Raw genomic sequence first — 13,391 nt, 5'->3', positions numbered from 1 at the left:
CCTTCCTTCCTTCCTTCCTTCCTTCCTTCCTTCCTTCCTTCCTTCCTTCCTTCCTTCCTTCCTTCCCTCATTCCCTCTCTCTCCTTCTCTTTTTGAGACAGGGTTTTTCTCTATAGCCCTGGCTGTCCTAGAGAACTCTCACTCTGTAGACCAGGCTGGCCTCGAACTCACAGGGATCTGCCCGCCTCTGCCTCCTGAGTGCTGGGTGGATTATTGTGCACCTCCACCACCCAGCTAGTTTTTCAGTGTTCATCCCTGGTAATGTTATAAACGGGACAAGATGTCCATGCGAAGAACAAAGGAAGGAAAGCATACTTAAAGCATGAGACTTCAGCTCACAAAAAAGGGCCAGTGGAACCTGAGGTCCCAGAAGCACCGGTTTCGGTTCCCAGCTCCTTTTCTAACTGGAGGAAGTTCCTACACTCTAGGCCTCAGTTTCCTCATCTGCACAGTGGGGAGTAGGAACAGTGCTTGCCCTGCGAAGAGGAGAGCACACTGCAGACACTTTAGCTCCTCGCTCATTCTTACTGCGTTGCTAGTCTCAGCTCTGGCCGTGTTTGTCTCTGGTTACTGGTTAAGGCCATTTGTCCTGTCACTTTAGGTCAAAGGTACCTTTAGGGGCCGGGGAAGAAGGACTTTCAGCATTCATCCGGGAACTTGTGGTCCCCACTTTAAGCTCTGTGCGCTCGCATATCCATCCCCTCCCACCCGCACCTGATCCTCGGGACTCTTAACACAGTCTGCAGAGCAACAGCATCTGACCCACCCCATCTGTGGAAATGATGTCACAAAATCCCGAAGTCCGAGTCAGAAACACCTAGAAGGGATGACAACACGCCTTTTGTTGGTCACAGGTGTGGGCCAGGAAGAGAACACCTGGGGAGGCCCACGCCACTACCCATGCCGTGATTTTCATCAACTACATTCAATAGCAAGAATATTCAGGCGTATTGGACATGAGTTGGGCAGCACTGCCGTTCCAAGGCAGAGTTGCAGCGTCAGAGCAAAGGCCTCCTCTGCATTGTTGGGTTTTCCCAAGGGTCTGTGTGTCACACGGGGGCGCTGTGTCACTGCTGGTGAGCCCAGTGAGCCTGGAGGGGTGCCAGCCAGGTGACGGTTTCTGGGGAAGATTCAATAAGCTCAGTTTTATGACAAGAAGCAGAACTTCACTGTAACCCTCTCCCCTCCCCCTTGCCTCCCCTGTCACCCTTCCCGGTCAGAATGGGACATAGACACAGGGAAGTGCCTGAAGACATTTAAACACAAAGACCCCATCATGGCTGCCAAGATCAGTGACACCTACATCGTGAGCAGCTGTGAGCGAGGCATAGTCAAGGTGTGGCATGCTGTCACAGCTCAGCTGTTAAAGGTGAGTAGGCATCGAGCTGGCACCGCAGCAGGCACACTGGTGATTGATTAAAAGGACAGGAAGCTCTGTTACTCCACAGAGCTCCCTAGACCATCCTCGAGCAATTGAGTAGGAGCCAGCCACCAGGGACACCCAGAGCCACTCGATGAAGGGGTTCCAAAGACAGGGTGGGTCGGGATGGCAGGACCCCCTCACACACACACCGTGCTCCACATTAGGAAAAGTGGGTGGACGAAGGCTGCATTCTCACTCTGCACAGTTACAGCATATGAGTCCCAGGGCCTCCTAACAGTGGTAAGGGTAGAGACTATCCTATCCTGGCCCTAACTGGTGGTCAGGGGATGAACACGTTTTTATTTTCAATACATTATTTTCTCTTTTTCTAAGGAAGTCCCACCACCAATTATTTCAGTAAAGCATAAAAAATAAAAAATAAAGAATTGAGTGTCAGAAAAGTAAGAACACCCAGCATCTTGAAAGTCATTAGAAATTGTCTTAGTCTGGTCTGTGTTTTGTCACTCCTAACAAAAACCATAGTGATAGATATAGTTATATATGTAGTTATAGTTTTAACTAGACTATAGTTTATAAAGAACAGACGTTTATTTGGCTCATAGTTTTGGAGGCCTGAAGCCCAGGAGCACAGTGCTGGCATTTGGTAAAGGCCTTTGGGCTGGGCCATGCCATGGTGCAGGGCATCAGATGCCCTTATGACAAAGTCTCCCCCAGGATAAGCCACCAGTTCCTGACCAGATCAACACGCCGCTGAGAGCAGAGCCTCACAATGCCACCGCCTCTCAGGGGCTTATGGGTTTTGAACATCGACTTATGAATCTGAAGGTTCAACCTCTAACCTGTGAATTCTGTGGGGTGTGTCCAAACTGCAGCCTGTGTTCACAAACACATTCTTGCTGGATCACAGGACTGAAGTGGGACATAGTTTTTTTTTTTCCCCCACATCCATCTTATTTGTGGTTGAGCCTCATCTGCAGGCATAAGAATGACCCTGTATATCCTCTGAGTTGTGGCAAAGTTTGGGTAGAGAAGAGGGACTTCAGAACTCTCTGTGCTCCAGAGAGATGGAGTCCATCCTGCCATGGACATAACCAGAACACGGATCTAACCTTAGTCATATTCCTTTTGAGTGGGGAAGAGCCTTCTGCCAAGAGGGAGGCATGGGCTTCTCCAGCCTTCATAGAGGAGAAGTTAAGTCAGATGATGGGCATGCTAAGCGAGGGGGCAGGCACAGAATAGTGGGATAGAGCTTTGGGGACAGTTCCACTAGGAAGGCCCGGCTCTGGTTTTGGAGGAGTCACCATCTAAACTGTGAGAGTCTGAAGGCAGTGACATCTTTTCTTGCAGATTCTCACTGGTCACGAGGGAGCTGTGAAGTGCCTGTTCTTTAACCAATGGCATATCCTGACTGGAGGTGCTGATGGCCTGGTCATGGGCTGGAGCATGATAGGAAAATATGAGCGGTGTCTGATGGCCTTCAAGCATCCTAAGTAGGTGCTGGGGAGTGGGACAGTAAATTTGCTGGATGGGTCCCCCTGTGCAATGCTGCTCTTCCGGCCCTTCTTTTCCTCACTCCTTTCTGCTTTCTTCCCGTTCCTACCACTGCCCTCCCTTCTGGACATTCTTTCCCACCCTCACTTTTTTCTCTTGAGAAATAATAACACTGGATATACATTTTGAGAAGTTGTTGGGCAAAGTGGGTGGAGTGAGAGTAGATCTCCCTATGTAGCTCAGGCTGGGTTTGAACTTGTGATCTTGCTTTAGCCTACTGAGTGCTGAGATTACAGAAAACACATGACAAAATCATACCTGTTGGCTGTTTGGCTCACTGACAGATTGTCCCAAACAATGCCTACTCTAAACTTAGAATTCCTGAACTTGGTCTTTATGCCAGAAAATATGCTCTTAAAACCTTAAAATGATCCAATGTGTCAAGCTTTAAAAATAACAAAAGACATTTTAAAAGTCTATACTTCAAAGTTTACGGACTAGGTTCTGTTCCAGGATTGCAAGTGAGTTTCATTTTCCACTCCTGTTCAAATTCAGTGCTGATGGCTGCTTGGTGCCTGCCAAGTAGTGTTCTGAGCTCGAAGCTGGGCTCACCTGGAAAGACTACTGTGGCTAATTACTGATTCTGCCATGCCTACGGCTTTATAGACTACACGGATGATGCTTCTTACCCTTAGAGCATTAAAGTGCCAAGAAACAGAATGCTGTATTACTTGGTTAAAAGAGTAAGTGGATTCCTAGGGGACTCTATCTGAGGGTTGTTTAGATCTCTGGACACTCCTTATCCACCAGTGCCACGAGAGGCATATGGTATTGGCTGCTAAGGTCTACTAATAAGCCGTAGATTATTACAGCAGTCATGGGTCTGCTCTGGGTGGAAAACGGTAACTACTTATTAGCAGGCGGGTGCTGGGAAGCACCTATGCTCAGTGAATTTACCCCCCCATGGAACTTCGAGCAAACCCTTCAGCATACCACCAGGTCAAGCAAGCTATGACCTCAAGGGGGAGCCAACTTTATGATGTTTTCTGAAAGTTATTAACTATATGTTTTTAAAACCTTCGAAACAGTGCCCAGTAAGACTTAGCTACTGGAAAATGATGTTTTCAGCAAACCCGACAGACTGGTTGTTGTCTCTTAAATCCATGAGCCTTCCTGTCTGTTAGCAGACAACTTCAAATCCTGCCACTCTTGTGGGATGTCACCACCAACAAACCATTTATATTTGTTATTTAAATTTTTTAAATCAGATTTACTCATTTCATTTCATGTGTGAGTGTTTTTGCTGGCGTATAAGTCTGTGCATCGTGTGAGTGTTTGGTCCCTGTGGAGGTCAGAAGAGGGTTCGGAGCCCTTGGAACTGTAGTTATAGGTTGTTGTAAGCCACCAGGAGTGTGCTAGGAATCACACCCAGTCTTCCGCAAGAACAAAGAGCGCTCTCCATCACTGAACCATCTCTCCAGCCTCACATTGGTTGATACCTGGCATGGACACAGAAAAACCGTAACTATCTAGAGGCCAGGTAGTTATGGCTAATGCACTGTTTGTAGGCCCCTTCACCCCTCCATAATGGTGTTAGCTAGATATAAGTGCTCCAAAATATTTGATTGGCAGCAAGCATTCACTTACAGATTGCTTCTCTGAAGCGTTCTAGTGACTGCATTGATATTCGTCTTTTGAATACGGTAGACAAGTTACTATCTGGAAGAGGAGTTAGAGAAAGGCATCTCTCTTTTGAATTTAATGTTTTCAACTAAAATTTCAATTTTTGATTATAGTGTGGGAGAATCTGAACATAGAAAACTGGTTTGATGGCTGGTGATTTTTGTTGTAGAAAATATTTGGCTATTAAGGTTTACTATTCAGCCATAGATTATTATTTAACCTGCTATCATTTTGGGTGCTTATTATTTAACCTGCTACCATATCAATAAAGGACACAGACACCTGATAGATTTTTAATGAGTCTTATTTCACTTGGGGCTAGGCAGATATTAACCCTCTCAACTACCTCGTTATCTCATGGCACATGCTCTACTCATTCCTATCTGGGCTGCATCCCATCCAAAATAACATAAATACTTGCACCTGCTTTCCATCCGGGCTGCTTCTCTGCAGCCACGTCCATCCTCGGAGTAAACTCCTGGCCACATGATTCTTCCTGTGCCCCCCCCAACCCATGGGGTCTCCACTTCCTTCTTTTTCTCTCCTTCCCCTCTCTCCCTCAGGCTGGCCTTGAACTCACAGTGATCCACCTGTCTCTGCCTCCCCTGCGTGCTGGGATTAAAGATGTGTGCTACCATGCCTGGCTGGTGCTCTTATCGACTTCTTAAGACCATTATTTTTCTTGTTTAAATGCTTCTTGGGCTGCTGCAAGCTTCTGTAATTTTCTAGGATTCTGGAGGAAAAATGGATTCTGACGGTTTTTGTTGCTGTTACAGAAGGGCGGAATTTTGTAGTTCCCAGCTCCACCATCTTCACTGATGTTACATTCTAAGTAGATTTCAGAAAGAATGAACAAACAGGGGACATCTACAGGGCAATTAAAACCTGAAAGGAGTCTGAGCTAGTCTTAGACCAGTAACCACCACTTTGTCAGGTGCTGGGCAAAATTTTAAAAACATCAATTCATTTAATTGTAGCAGAAATTACATGAGGTAGAAATTATTCCTCACCTTGGGATGTGGGGTGTGTATAGAGGGAAGACTGGGAGGGCAGGGGGCATCCTCAGTGATGTATGGAGCCACAGCGGGCGGTGGCACCAGATTTCACAGGTTTCTGACTCTGAGACCTGTGTTGTATTCATAGGCTAGACTGTTATGGGTTGAACTACCAAATGTCACAAGAACACGGGGGAAGTGTAGGCCCAGCACGCAAAGTCAAGAACGACACAGTGAGGGTAGCCCTTTTGCATAGGGCATTTCTACCCCTGTGCTGCATTACTGCATGGAGACCCAGAAGGGACCAACTGTTTAAAGTGGCCTTGCTTTCTAACTTTGCCCCGGTCACTAACTAGAGATGTATGTGAACTGTGTCATTCAAACCTGCCGAGGGCAGGGCCCCAGTGATTAATCAGCTTCAATGAGGCCCCACCTCTTAGAAGTTTCTCTCAACATGGCTACCTCAGAGACCAAGATTCTACCTCGCGGACCATCTGGGACCCACAGCGATCTGGGTGGGTAGGTCAGGACTGGCAAGTTTGCCCTGCATGTAAGATCTGAGACATTGATGTGATTAAATTCAAGTTTTCAAGGCCATAAATAGCAAAAGGCACATCTGTCAGAACGGAATAAACCAACACAAACCCTGTAGTTGGAGAAAGATTGTTTTGGGTTTTTCTGTGGCTCCCTCCTTGCCACTGGCCACCATAGAAAGACACAAATCTCATCCCTTAAGGATGTTTATTGTTGGAAGGAATGAAGGCCACTCATTAAAGAGCAAAAAAGAGAGTCTAAAAATTTGTCTGTTCATATTTTGAGCTGGGCAGTGGTGGTGCACGCCTTTAATTTCAGCATTCAGGAGGCAGAGGCAGGCAGATCTCTGAGTCTGAGCCCAGCCTAGTCTACAGAGTAAGTTCCAGGATGGTCAGGACTACACAGAGAAACCCTGTCTCAAAAGACCATGATAATCATCATCATCATCATCATCATCATCATCATCATCATCATCCTTAGCCTTATACTGTTCTTTCTTATATAACTACACTGTTATGCAAAAAACTGTCCTAAAAGGATTTTAAAAAAATCTAATTCTCAGCATAAATACATAGCTAAGAATCAAAGCACATGTAAAAAACAAATGGAAATCTGACATACTAGACCTCTCTCCCCAACTCCCCCTTAAAAGCCTGAAGCAGCACCTTTGTACTGCGACAAAACCGCAAATACTTGGGAACGGAAATGGTTAATGATTTACATCTAGAATCCTAAGAGGTGCAAGCACTGCCCCTGGCTTAGATAGGCTCCTACCTCCCCGCCGCACACAAACGCTCCAAACCATGAGCAAACCTGAAGAGTGTCCCCGAAGGTGGGTATTGCCTGTTGTTCTTTGTCCCCTTGCAGGGAGGTGCTGCACGTGTCTCTTCTCTACCTCCGCGTCATCAGTGCCTGTGGAGACGGCAAGATGCGGATTTATAACTTTCTCAATGGCAACTGTCTGAAGGTGCTGAAGGTCGATGCCAGAGGTGACCCTGTGCTATCCTTCTTTTATGAGGGCAACAGGTGGGTGGTAGGTCGGTGCGGAGGGCAGAACCATAAGCAAGTCTATGGGATTTTTCCTCTCCTCCTCTGGGACTCTGGATTTATTGGCAGAGCGGTGTAGGCCATGCTTCCTTCCAGCTCAGCTGAGGGAGATAGTCTCCTGGGGGAGGAGCTGGCTTTTGCCTCAGACTTAGCGATGAGGACACAATGAGAGCTGTGTTTATTCTTAAGTGTGTCATGAGGCCCAGCTTGGACGCCTTTCTTTGGGTCTGAGTAAATCTAATGGAGATGATGTAATGGAACCTCATTCCTCAAACTCCACTCCAGCGTTTCCAGCCCCAGCAAGTCACTTTTCTAGAGTTTACACTAAAAGTTAGAAAGTCTTAAAATTGCAGTACACGCACATACGATTGCACACCTGCACGCACACACATTCGGTGCTCTGGGTATTCCAGTTCCTTATCATAGTCCAGGAAATCCAGACACACGGGAAAACGGTTTGCTTTGTGCAAACGGAAAAAAAAAAAGTGAAAGAAAGAGTAGGAGATGGGAGGTGTATTAAGGATGGGAAATATGAGTTCCAAACCTTTGTACCCTGGGGTGTGAGAGTAAAGACTAGAGGTGACAGAAATCACCATGATTTATGAAGTGTCTCCACCCTGTCCAGAGACCCTACAGGATGCCAGGAAGCCACATAGGGCTTTGTGTGTCAGCTCAGCGAAGGACAGGAGACTTCCTCATTAAGAGTTTTAATCCCAAGGGTGAAAATAGAAACACTGAGTCTAGATACTGAGCTTGAAAAGGAGCAGAGGGTAAATTTTCAGACATCTGTGAGCAGAGTACCTAAGCTTCTGTTTGGGGCATCCTAGATGCTTGTCACTCCAGAACTGGAAATCCACCGAAAAGGTATTTCCAACCTAAGCAGTGAAGCAACCATAACACGTGTCCCTTTCGTGACTAAGTCACAAAGAAAACAGTTTCAAAACTACCCACCCCTGCCCGAGGCACCCCTGCTTTCTCAAGGCAACGCCCCGAGCCAGCCCATTCCTGAGGTCTTTGCCTGGCCACAGCTCCCTCAGCCTAGGGGTTGGAGAAGACACGACTGCTGTGTGTGTTTCAGTGGCCTCCACGCTCCTTTTGTGGGCACTGTCATTTTGCTTGTTCCAGGATGGTGGTCCAGACAGACAGCAGTATTATCCTGTTCCAGTTTGAAAACATACAGTGGCAGTACGCCTCAGACAGAAGCAAAGCAAAGAAGAACAAGGACAAAGAGGAGGAGAAGGAGGGAAGCAGCCTTGGGGCTGTGTATTCCAGGACTAGCATTCAGGTCCAAAGCCTGAGAGATTCGCTGTCTAGTAAACAGGAGCTCTTACTAAATAACCCTCCCAAGACCCGAGTTGTTCTGAAGATAGGCAAAGAGCAATCCTTAGGTAAAGCAGCGAGATCACTGTGATTTCAGTGATAGTGGGGGGTGGGGTGGAGAGGGTTGGTGGGTTGGGGTCGGGGGATGAACGGGGGAATCGGCAGGATGTGTGTGTGTGTGTGTGCCCGTGTATGTGTTTATACAGAGAGAGATGGAAGGAACTACTGTGGACATTTAATTAAGCTATTGCTTATGTTCCCGAGAGAGACACAAAGTTAAAATACACAAAAAAACTTGCACTACCGACTGTGTTACCATTAGACCTCTGAGATAGAATCTGTGCACCTGAAAACAATAGTTATAAGGCAGATGTGAACAGACACGGGGGGGGGGGGGGGGGGGTTGGGGGGGTGGGGGAGGTGTGTTTGTATGCGGTCTATGCTGTTTATGGCATCTAAAGAGCAGATCATGTGTGGGCTAGACTAGCAAGGCTCCTGCCTTCCTACCTGTCCCCTGTGGCAAGAAGTTGTGCCCAGGATCTCCAGAGAACCCCAACACATCAGTTTCAAGCTTGAGGCTCAATAGCCCACAGGAGAGGCCATGGGAGGGAAGGCACGATGGGACCCAGACCTTGGCACCTTGCTACTAGACCCTGGCAACAAGACCCAGACACTGGCACCTTGAGCAAAAGCAGCTGGGTTGCTGCTGTGACCCCACCTCGCAGGCCTAACTGAATTACGTAACAACTGTGGTTTCCTCTTCAATCTCAATCTAATCGTACCAACAGAGCTATACGAAGCAGGAAAACCAGGCATCCCTCAGGATGGCAGGAGGAGAGCTGGTGGTGGCACGGACGACGAGGAAGACAGTCTGTTTTCACACCTTGACACCGAAGAGAGGACAAACGGTGATGTTTTGCTTTTCACTAAGAGCTACAATCTCAGCCCCCCCCTCTCTCTCTCTCTCTTAGCTTTGTTTCTCAGCCCAAATTGCTGCTTTTTTGGGAGTGGCACGGCTATGCTTCCGTCAAAGGACTGGTTTCCCACGGGCTCCTAAGAGGGATGAGCTTCCTGTCTCTTTACTAACTTGTGGCCATGGAGTGAAGCCTTTCTAAGCACCTTACCTATTTCTTGTCTCTGGCTCCTTCTTGCTTTGGGGTCTACGAGATTAATGGGCACAGCAGAAAGAAGAGGAGCTCAGGCTGGAATTCCTTGAGAGAGGAGAGAGATCTGAGTGTGTGTACGGTATGGTGTGTATGTGTACATGCTGTGTACATGTGATGTGTGTGTGGTATGTGTTTGTATGCGGTGTGTATATGTGTGCTTTGGCGTGTATGTGTGTGGTGAGTGTGTGTGATGTGGTGCGTATGTGTGTGCACCGTGAGTGTGTGTGACTATGTGTGTGTGATGTATATGAGGTAAGGAGATGACAGGGAAGTGACAGGAATGGGATTTTAAGAAGTACTGTTAGACACTATGGCTAGGATGCCTCATTGATGTTTTTGGAAGGTATTGGTAAGCTTTTCCAGTGTTTTCCTAACAGTTTGGACTAATAATAATGTTCCTTTGAAATAACTCCCTGCACACTGGTTTCAACGTGAGTCAATTAAGGTTTAGTGGTCTGCCCTCATCACGGGCATCCTACATTTGTGCACATACAGGTCTACGCGTAGGGCGAAGTTCTGGGAATACAACCGCTGAGCCCAAGGACAAACACATTTAAAAACTGGAAAGTTATTGTCATGGTTGAACATAAAAAAAGCACAATCAACTTATACTCCCATTAACAACTGTGGGTGTCCTCACTACATGCAAAGTAGCTCCAGGGAGTCCCTGGCTCCTCGTGTTTGCCTACATGATGGGTACAATGGTAGTTGCATTTCCTTAAGCTTGATCATTAACCAATAAAATGTCCATCAGAGTGGGCAACGGCAAACAGTGACCCCAACCCACCACTATGGAGATCCCCACAACCAAGCTTTATACCATGAAGAGTCCATGTGAATTACTTGCATATCTAGGACATATCAGCCCCCACAGAAAACTCCCAGAAAAACCCAACAACAAGTCCCCAGAATAATGAAAAAGGAAAAAAAAAATCAACCCACGTTTTTCTGCATTTGGAAGGTGAGGAAAATATTCCGACAACTAGTTAGCTCAGTGTTACATGCTTTTATAAGACACTAATTAGCAAGGTTAAGGTTGGGGAACACTTGGAGTTTCACCCCACCCTAATCTGTCCCTTTGGGAAGCTGTTCAATGGCTAAGCGAAACTATATGCTGTGAGTTCAGATTGTTGTTAAATCTGGACCAGGCAACTGATTTCTCTTTTGCTTTTGCTGTCTGTAAAAGCAATGGCCCTGTCTTTTTGCATCTCTATGAGGTACTGGGAGTGATATAAGAAATGGGTTTACCCAAGAAGACATCTTCATTAACTTAACGGTCTTACGTTCCTTGACTATAAAGTGGTTTGTAGGCAGTATTCTGGTGAATATTTTGGATTCATTACTATTGTTCAAAACGTTTTGAGGATTCCTCCTTAGGAGTCTAGTGTTAGTCGTGCTATGGATATATCATAGCAGGAAGCAGTGACATTCTTAGAATGCAGGCCCAATTCTGGGAAACATGACCAAAGCTGGCTAGTGAAGTGAGAGTTGACCTTTGGTTATTACTGACGATGTAGGTAAGCTATAAATCTGTAACACCTGTTTTATGTGAGTCATGAGATGTGAGAGTCAGTTAACTTTTTTGAACATGTGCGCAACATTGGAATTACACAGGCTGCCTTCAAAATAGGACACTTTACACAGATATTAGGATAGTCATTAAAAACAAACCCTTTCTGCTGCCATCATTTCTGACGTCATCTGGGATGTTGGTGACATGCCTTTTGGGTGACAAGACCTTAGGGTGCCTCACAGAATGGCTTCACATAAAGTGCATTTTTTTTTCTTTTTAAGTTTTTTTTTTTTCCCTACAAATAAAACGTCCGTCAGAGTGGGCAATGGTAAACAGTAAACATGACCCAGCCCCAGCCATCTATATCCAGTCCTGTTAACTCCCTGACAGCTCCCCTCCCACTTTGCACCCAGTCCCTTCAAACATTTGTTCCTAACTGTTCCTCCCTCAGTTTCCCAACAGTGTACTTAAACAGTCCCTTCTCCCAATTTTCCCAACACTAGCAGCACCAAACTCTAACAACTGTTCTAGCGTCTCCTGGCTCGGCTGTCACCAGCTATCTTTTTCACTCTGCTAGCCCACGTCATTTCCAACTGTCTCCTTACAGTGTCTTCCCTAGCTCAGCTCAGCTTCTCCTGGCTCAGTGGTCTCCCATTTCAGTCTGCTCAATCTCTCTTCTTTATCCCCACTCAATCTTGTTTTTTTTTTTTTTTTTTCCTGTACTTCTCTCTAACCCTACTCTCCTCTCTTGCCACCTGTACCCTCCTCCCCCTCTCTCAGCCTCTGCTGGCTTTTTATATCCTCTCCTGTTCCCAGAAATCTAAGAGGCAGTGGACACTGAAGGTCATAGGGTCAAGCAGTTCTCTTAAAGGTCCAGTTGACTAGCAACTGGGGATCCTTTAAAGGGCAAGGCACACAAAACAAATGACACTGCAGCTTCAGCTTGTACGCATAGCTGGTCACTGTTTTCCATGGAACGCTGACGTGCTTTTCTTTTCTTTCTGAAAAAGCAGGTGATATGGAAAGCCCTGGAAGTGATAAAGTTCATCCAATGAAAAAGTTCTGGAAAGTCCCCATGACACCTGACCGATTCCTTCTGACTGTCAATGCTTTGCAACAGGCCCACAATTCTGGAGAATTTGCCTATCCCCACAGGCCCCAGACTCCAGTCATTGATGCCTGGGGACCTTCAATTCCATTTAAAAGGAAAGTCCTAACTCTCAAAGGAAAATCAGTCCAACATGCAGTTGATCAGTTGCGATCCAGCAATCTTCTTACAGACGTGAAACAAACCAAGATTCCCCTTGAGATTCAGAAGCTGCAGCCCAATTTGAAAAAATCCTTACACAGTCCCACAGTCCAGTCCACCATTCCCCAGCCTGTACTTATCCGTCCCAAGATTTCTGACAACTTAAGGATTGAAGAGCAACCGACCAGTTCAATTGAGGGGACAATGCGCCGTGTAGGTCCTCTGACCAGCACGCAGGTCATTAAACCAAACCGAATGCTTGCTCCCAGAGGCAGCACAGCCATCCTGTCTCTAAGGAAAGACCGGCCACGCTTCTACACAACCTTTGATCCTCTTAGAATGAACGCTGGGTTCATGCTGTTGACTGTGAAGGAAGAGAAAGAATATGAGGAAGCCAAGATGAAGGAATATCAAGCCAGTAAATCCAATAAAGAAGTCGACCCAGAAAAAGCCCACAGAGCTGCATGGATTCGTAAGATCAAAGGTCTGCCTATTGATAATTTCATAAAGCAGGGGAAAACAGCGGCCCCTGAACTTGGGCAAAACGAATTTATCTAAACCAGGCTTGGGAAAATTACAGCATCATTAAAACACACAGAAACCCAAGTGAGTGTGGGGTCTTGACCTTTTTTGGCATTTCTTTGGCAATTCACATGAACCTTTCTATGAATCAGAATGGACAGCATTACGCTAAAACATCAGGAGGCAGGGCGAGAGTGCCACCCGCATTCCACTGGATGAGAGGTAGGCAAATTCACTGACGGCTGACATCCACTGATAGCAGAGGATATCCCGATAATATACAAAAACTTCTTGGTACTTTTTTTTTGCATAGAACAAAACTCAGTTCCAGTAAAGGAGGTGGGGAGCTCAAAAGACTGACCTGTATTTAGAACACTGTATGTGATCTTACTGATCAGAACATACTCCATCAGAAGAAAATGAAGCATATTCATATTTTCTACAAAATGAGGCTCTAATAGCAAGTATGTCGAGGCTCCTGTTTAAA

The 13,391-nt window shown here is 46.3% G+C and overlaps 1 protein-coding gene across 5 annotated transcripts in view; it reads left to right on the top strand.

Moving 5' to 3' along the window:
- Positions 1–12,982, top strand: part of Fbxw10b (F-box and WD repeat domain containing 10B) — a 32,271-nt gene extending 19,289 nt beyond the window's left edge. Inside the window, exons 9-14 of one of the 5 annotated variants that reach the window (XM_055594231.1) lie at positions 1,221–1,369; positions 2,732–2,874; positions 6,955–7,113; positions 8,260–8,522; positions 9,243–9,362; positions 12,147–12,982. In XM_055594231.1, coding sequence (XP_055450206.1) covers positions 1,221–1,369; positions 2,732–2,874; positions 6,955–7,113; positions 8,260–8,522; positions 9,243–9,362; positions 12,147–12,940 — 1,628 coding nt within the window. In that variant the 3' untranslated portion in view covers positions 12,941–12,982. Of the gene's footprint in view, positions 1–1,220; positions 1,370–2,731; positions 2,875–6,954; positions 7,114–8,259; positions 8,523–9,242; positions 9,363–12,143 lie in introns of all 5 variants that reach the window. The other 4 variants (XM_055594230.1, XM_055594232.1, XM_055594233.1 and 1 more) reach the window with 4 other exon arrangements.
- The last annotated feature ends 409 nt before the right edge of the window (positions 12,983–13,391 follow it).

The sequence above is a fragment of the Psammomys obesus genome, unplaced genomic scaffold (genome assembly GCF_907164565.1).
Source record: "Psammomys obesus unplaced genomic scaffold, mPsaObe1.curated_primary_1811, whole genome shotgun sequence".
In the NCBI taxonomy this organism is placed as follows: domain Eukaryota; kingdom Metazoa; phylum Chordata; class Mammalia; order Rodentia; family Muridae; genus Psammomys; species Psammomys obesus.
This window is presented reverse-complemented; position numbering and strand designations above follow the sequence as displayed.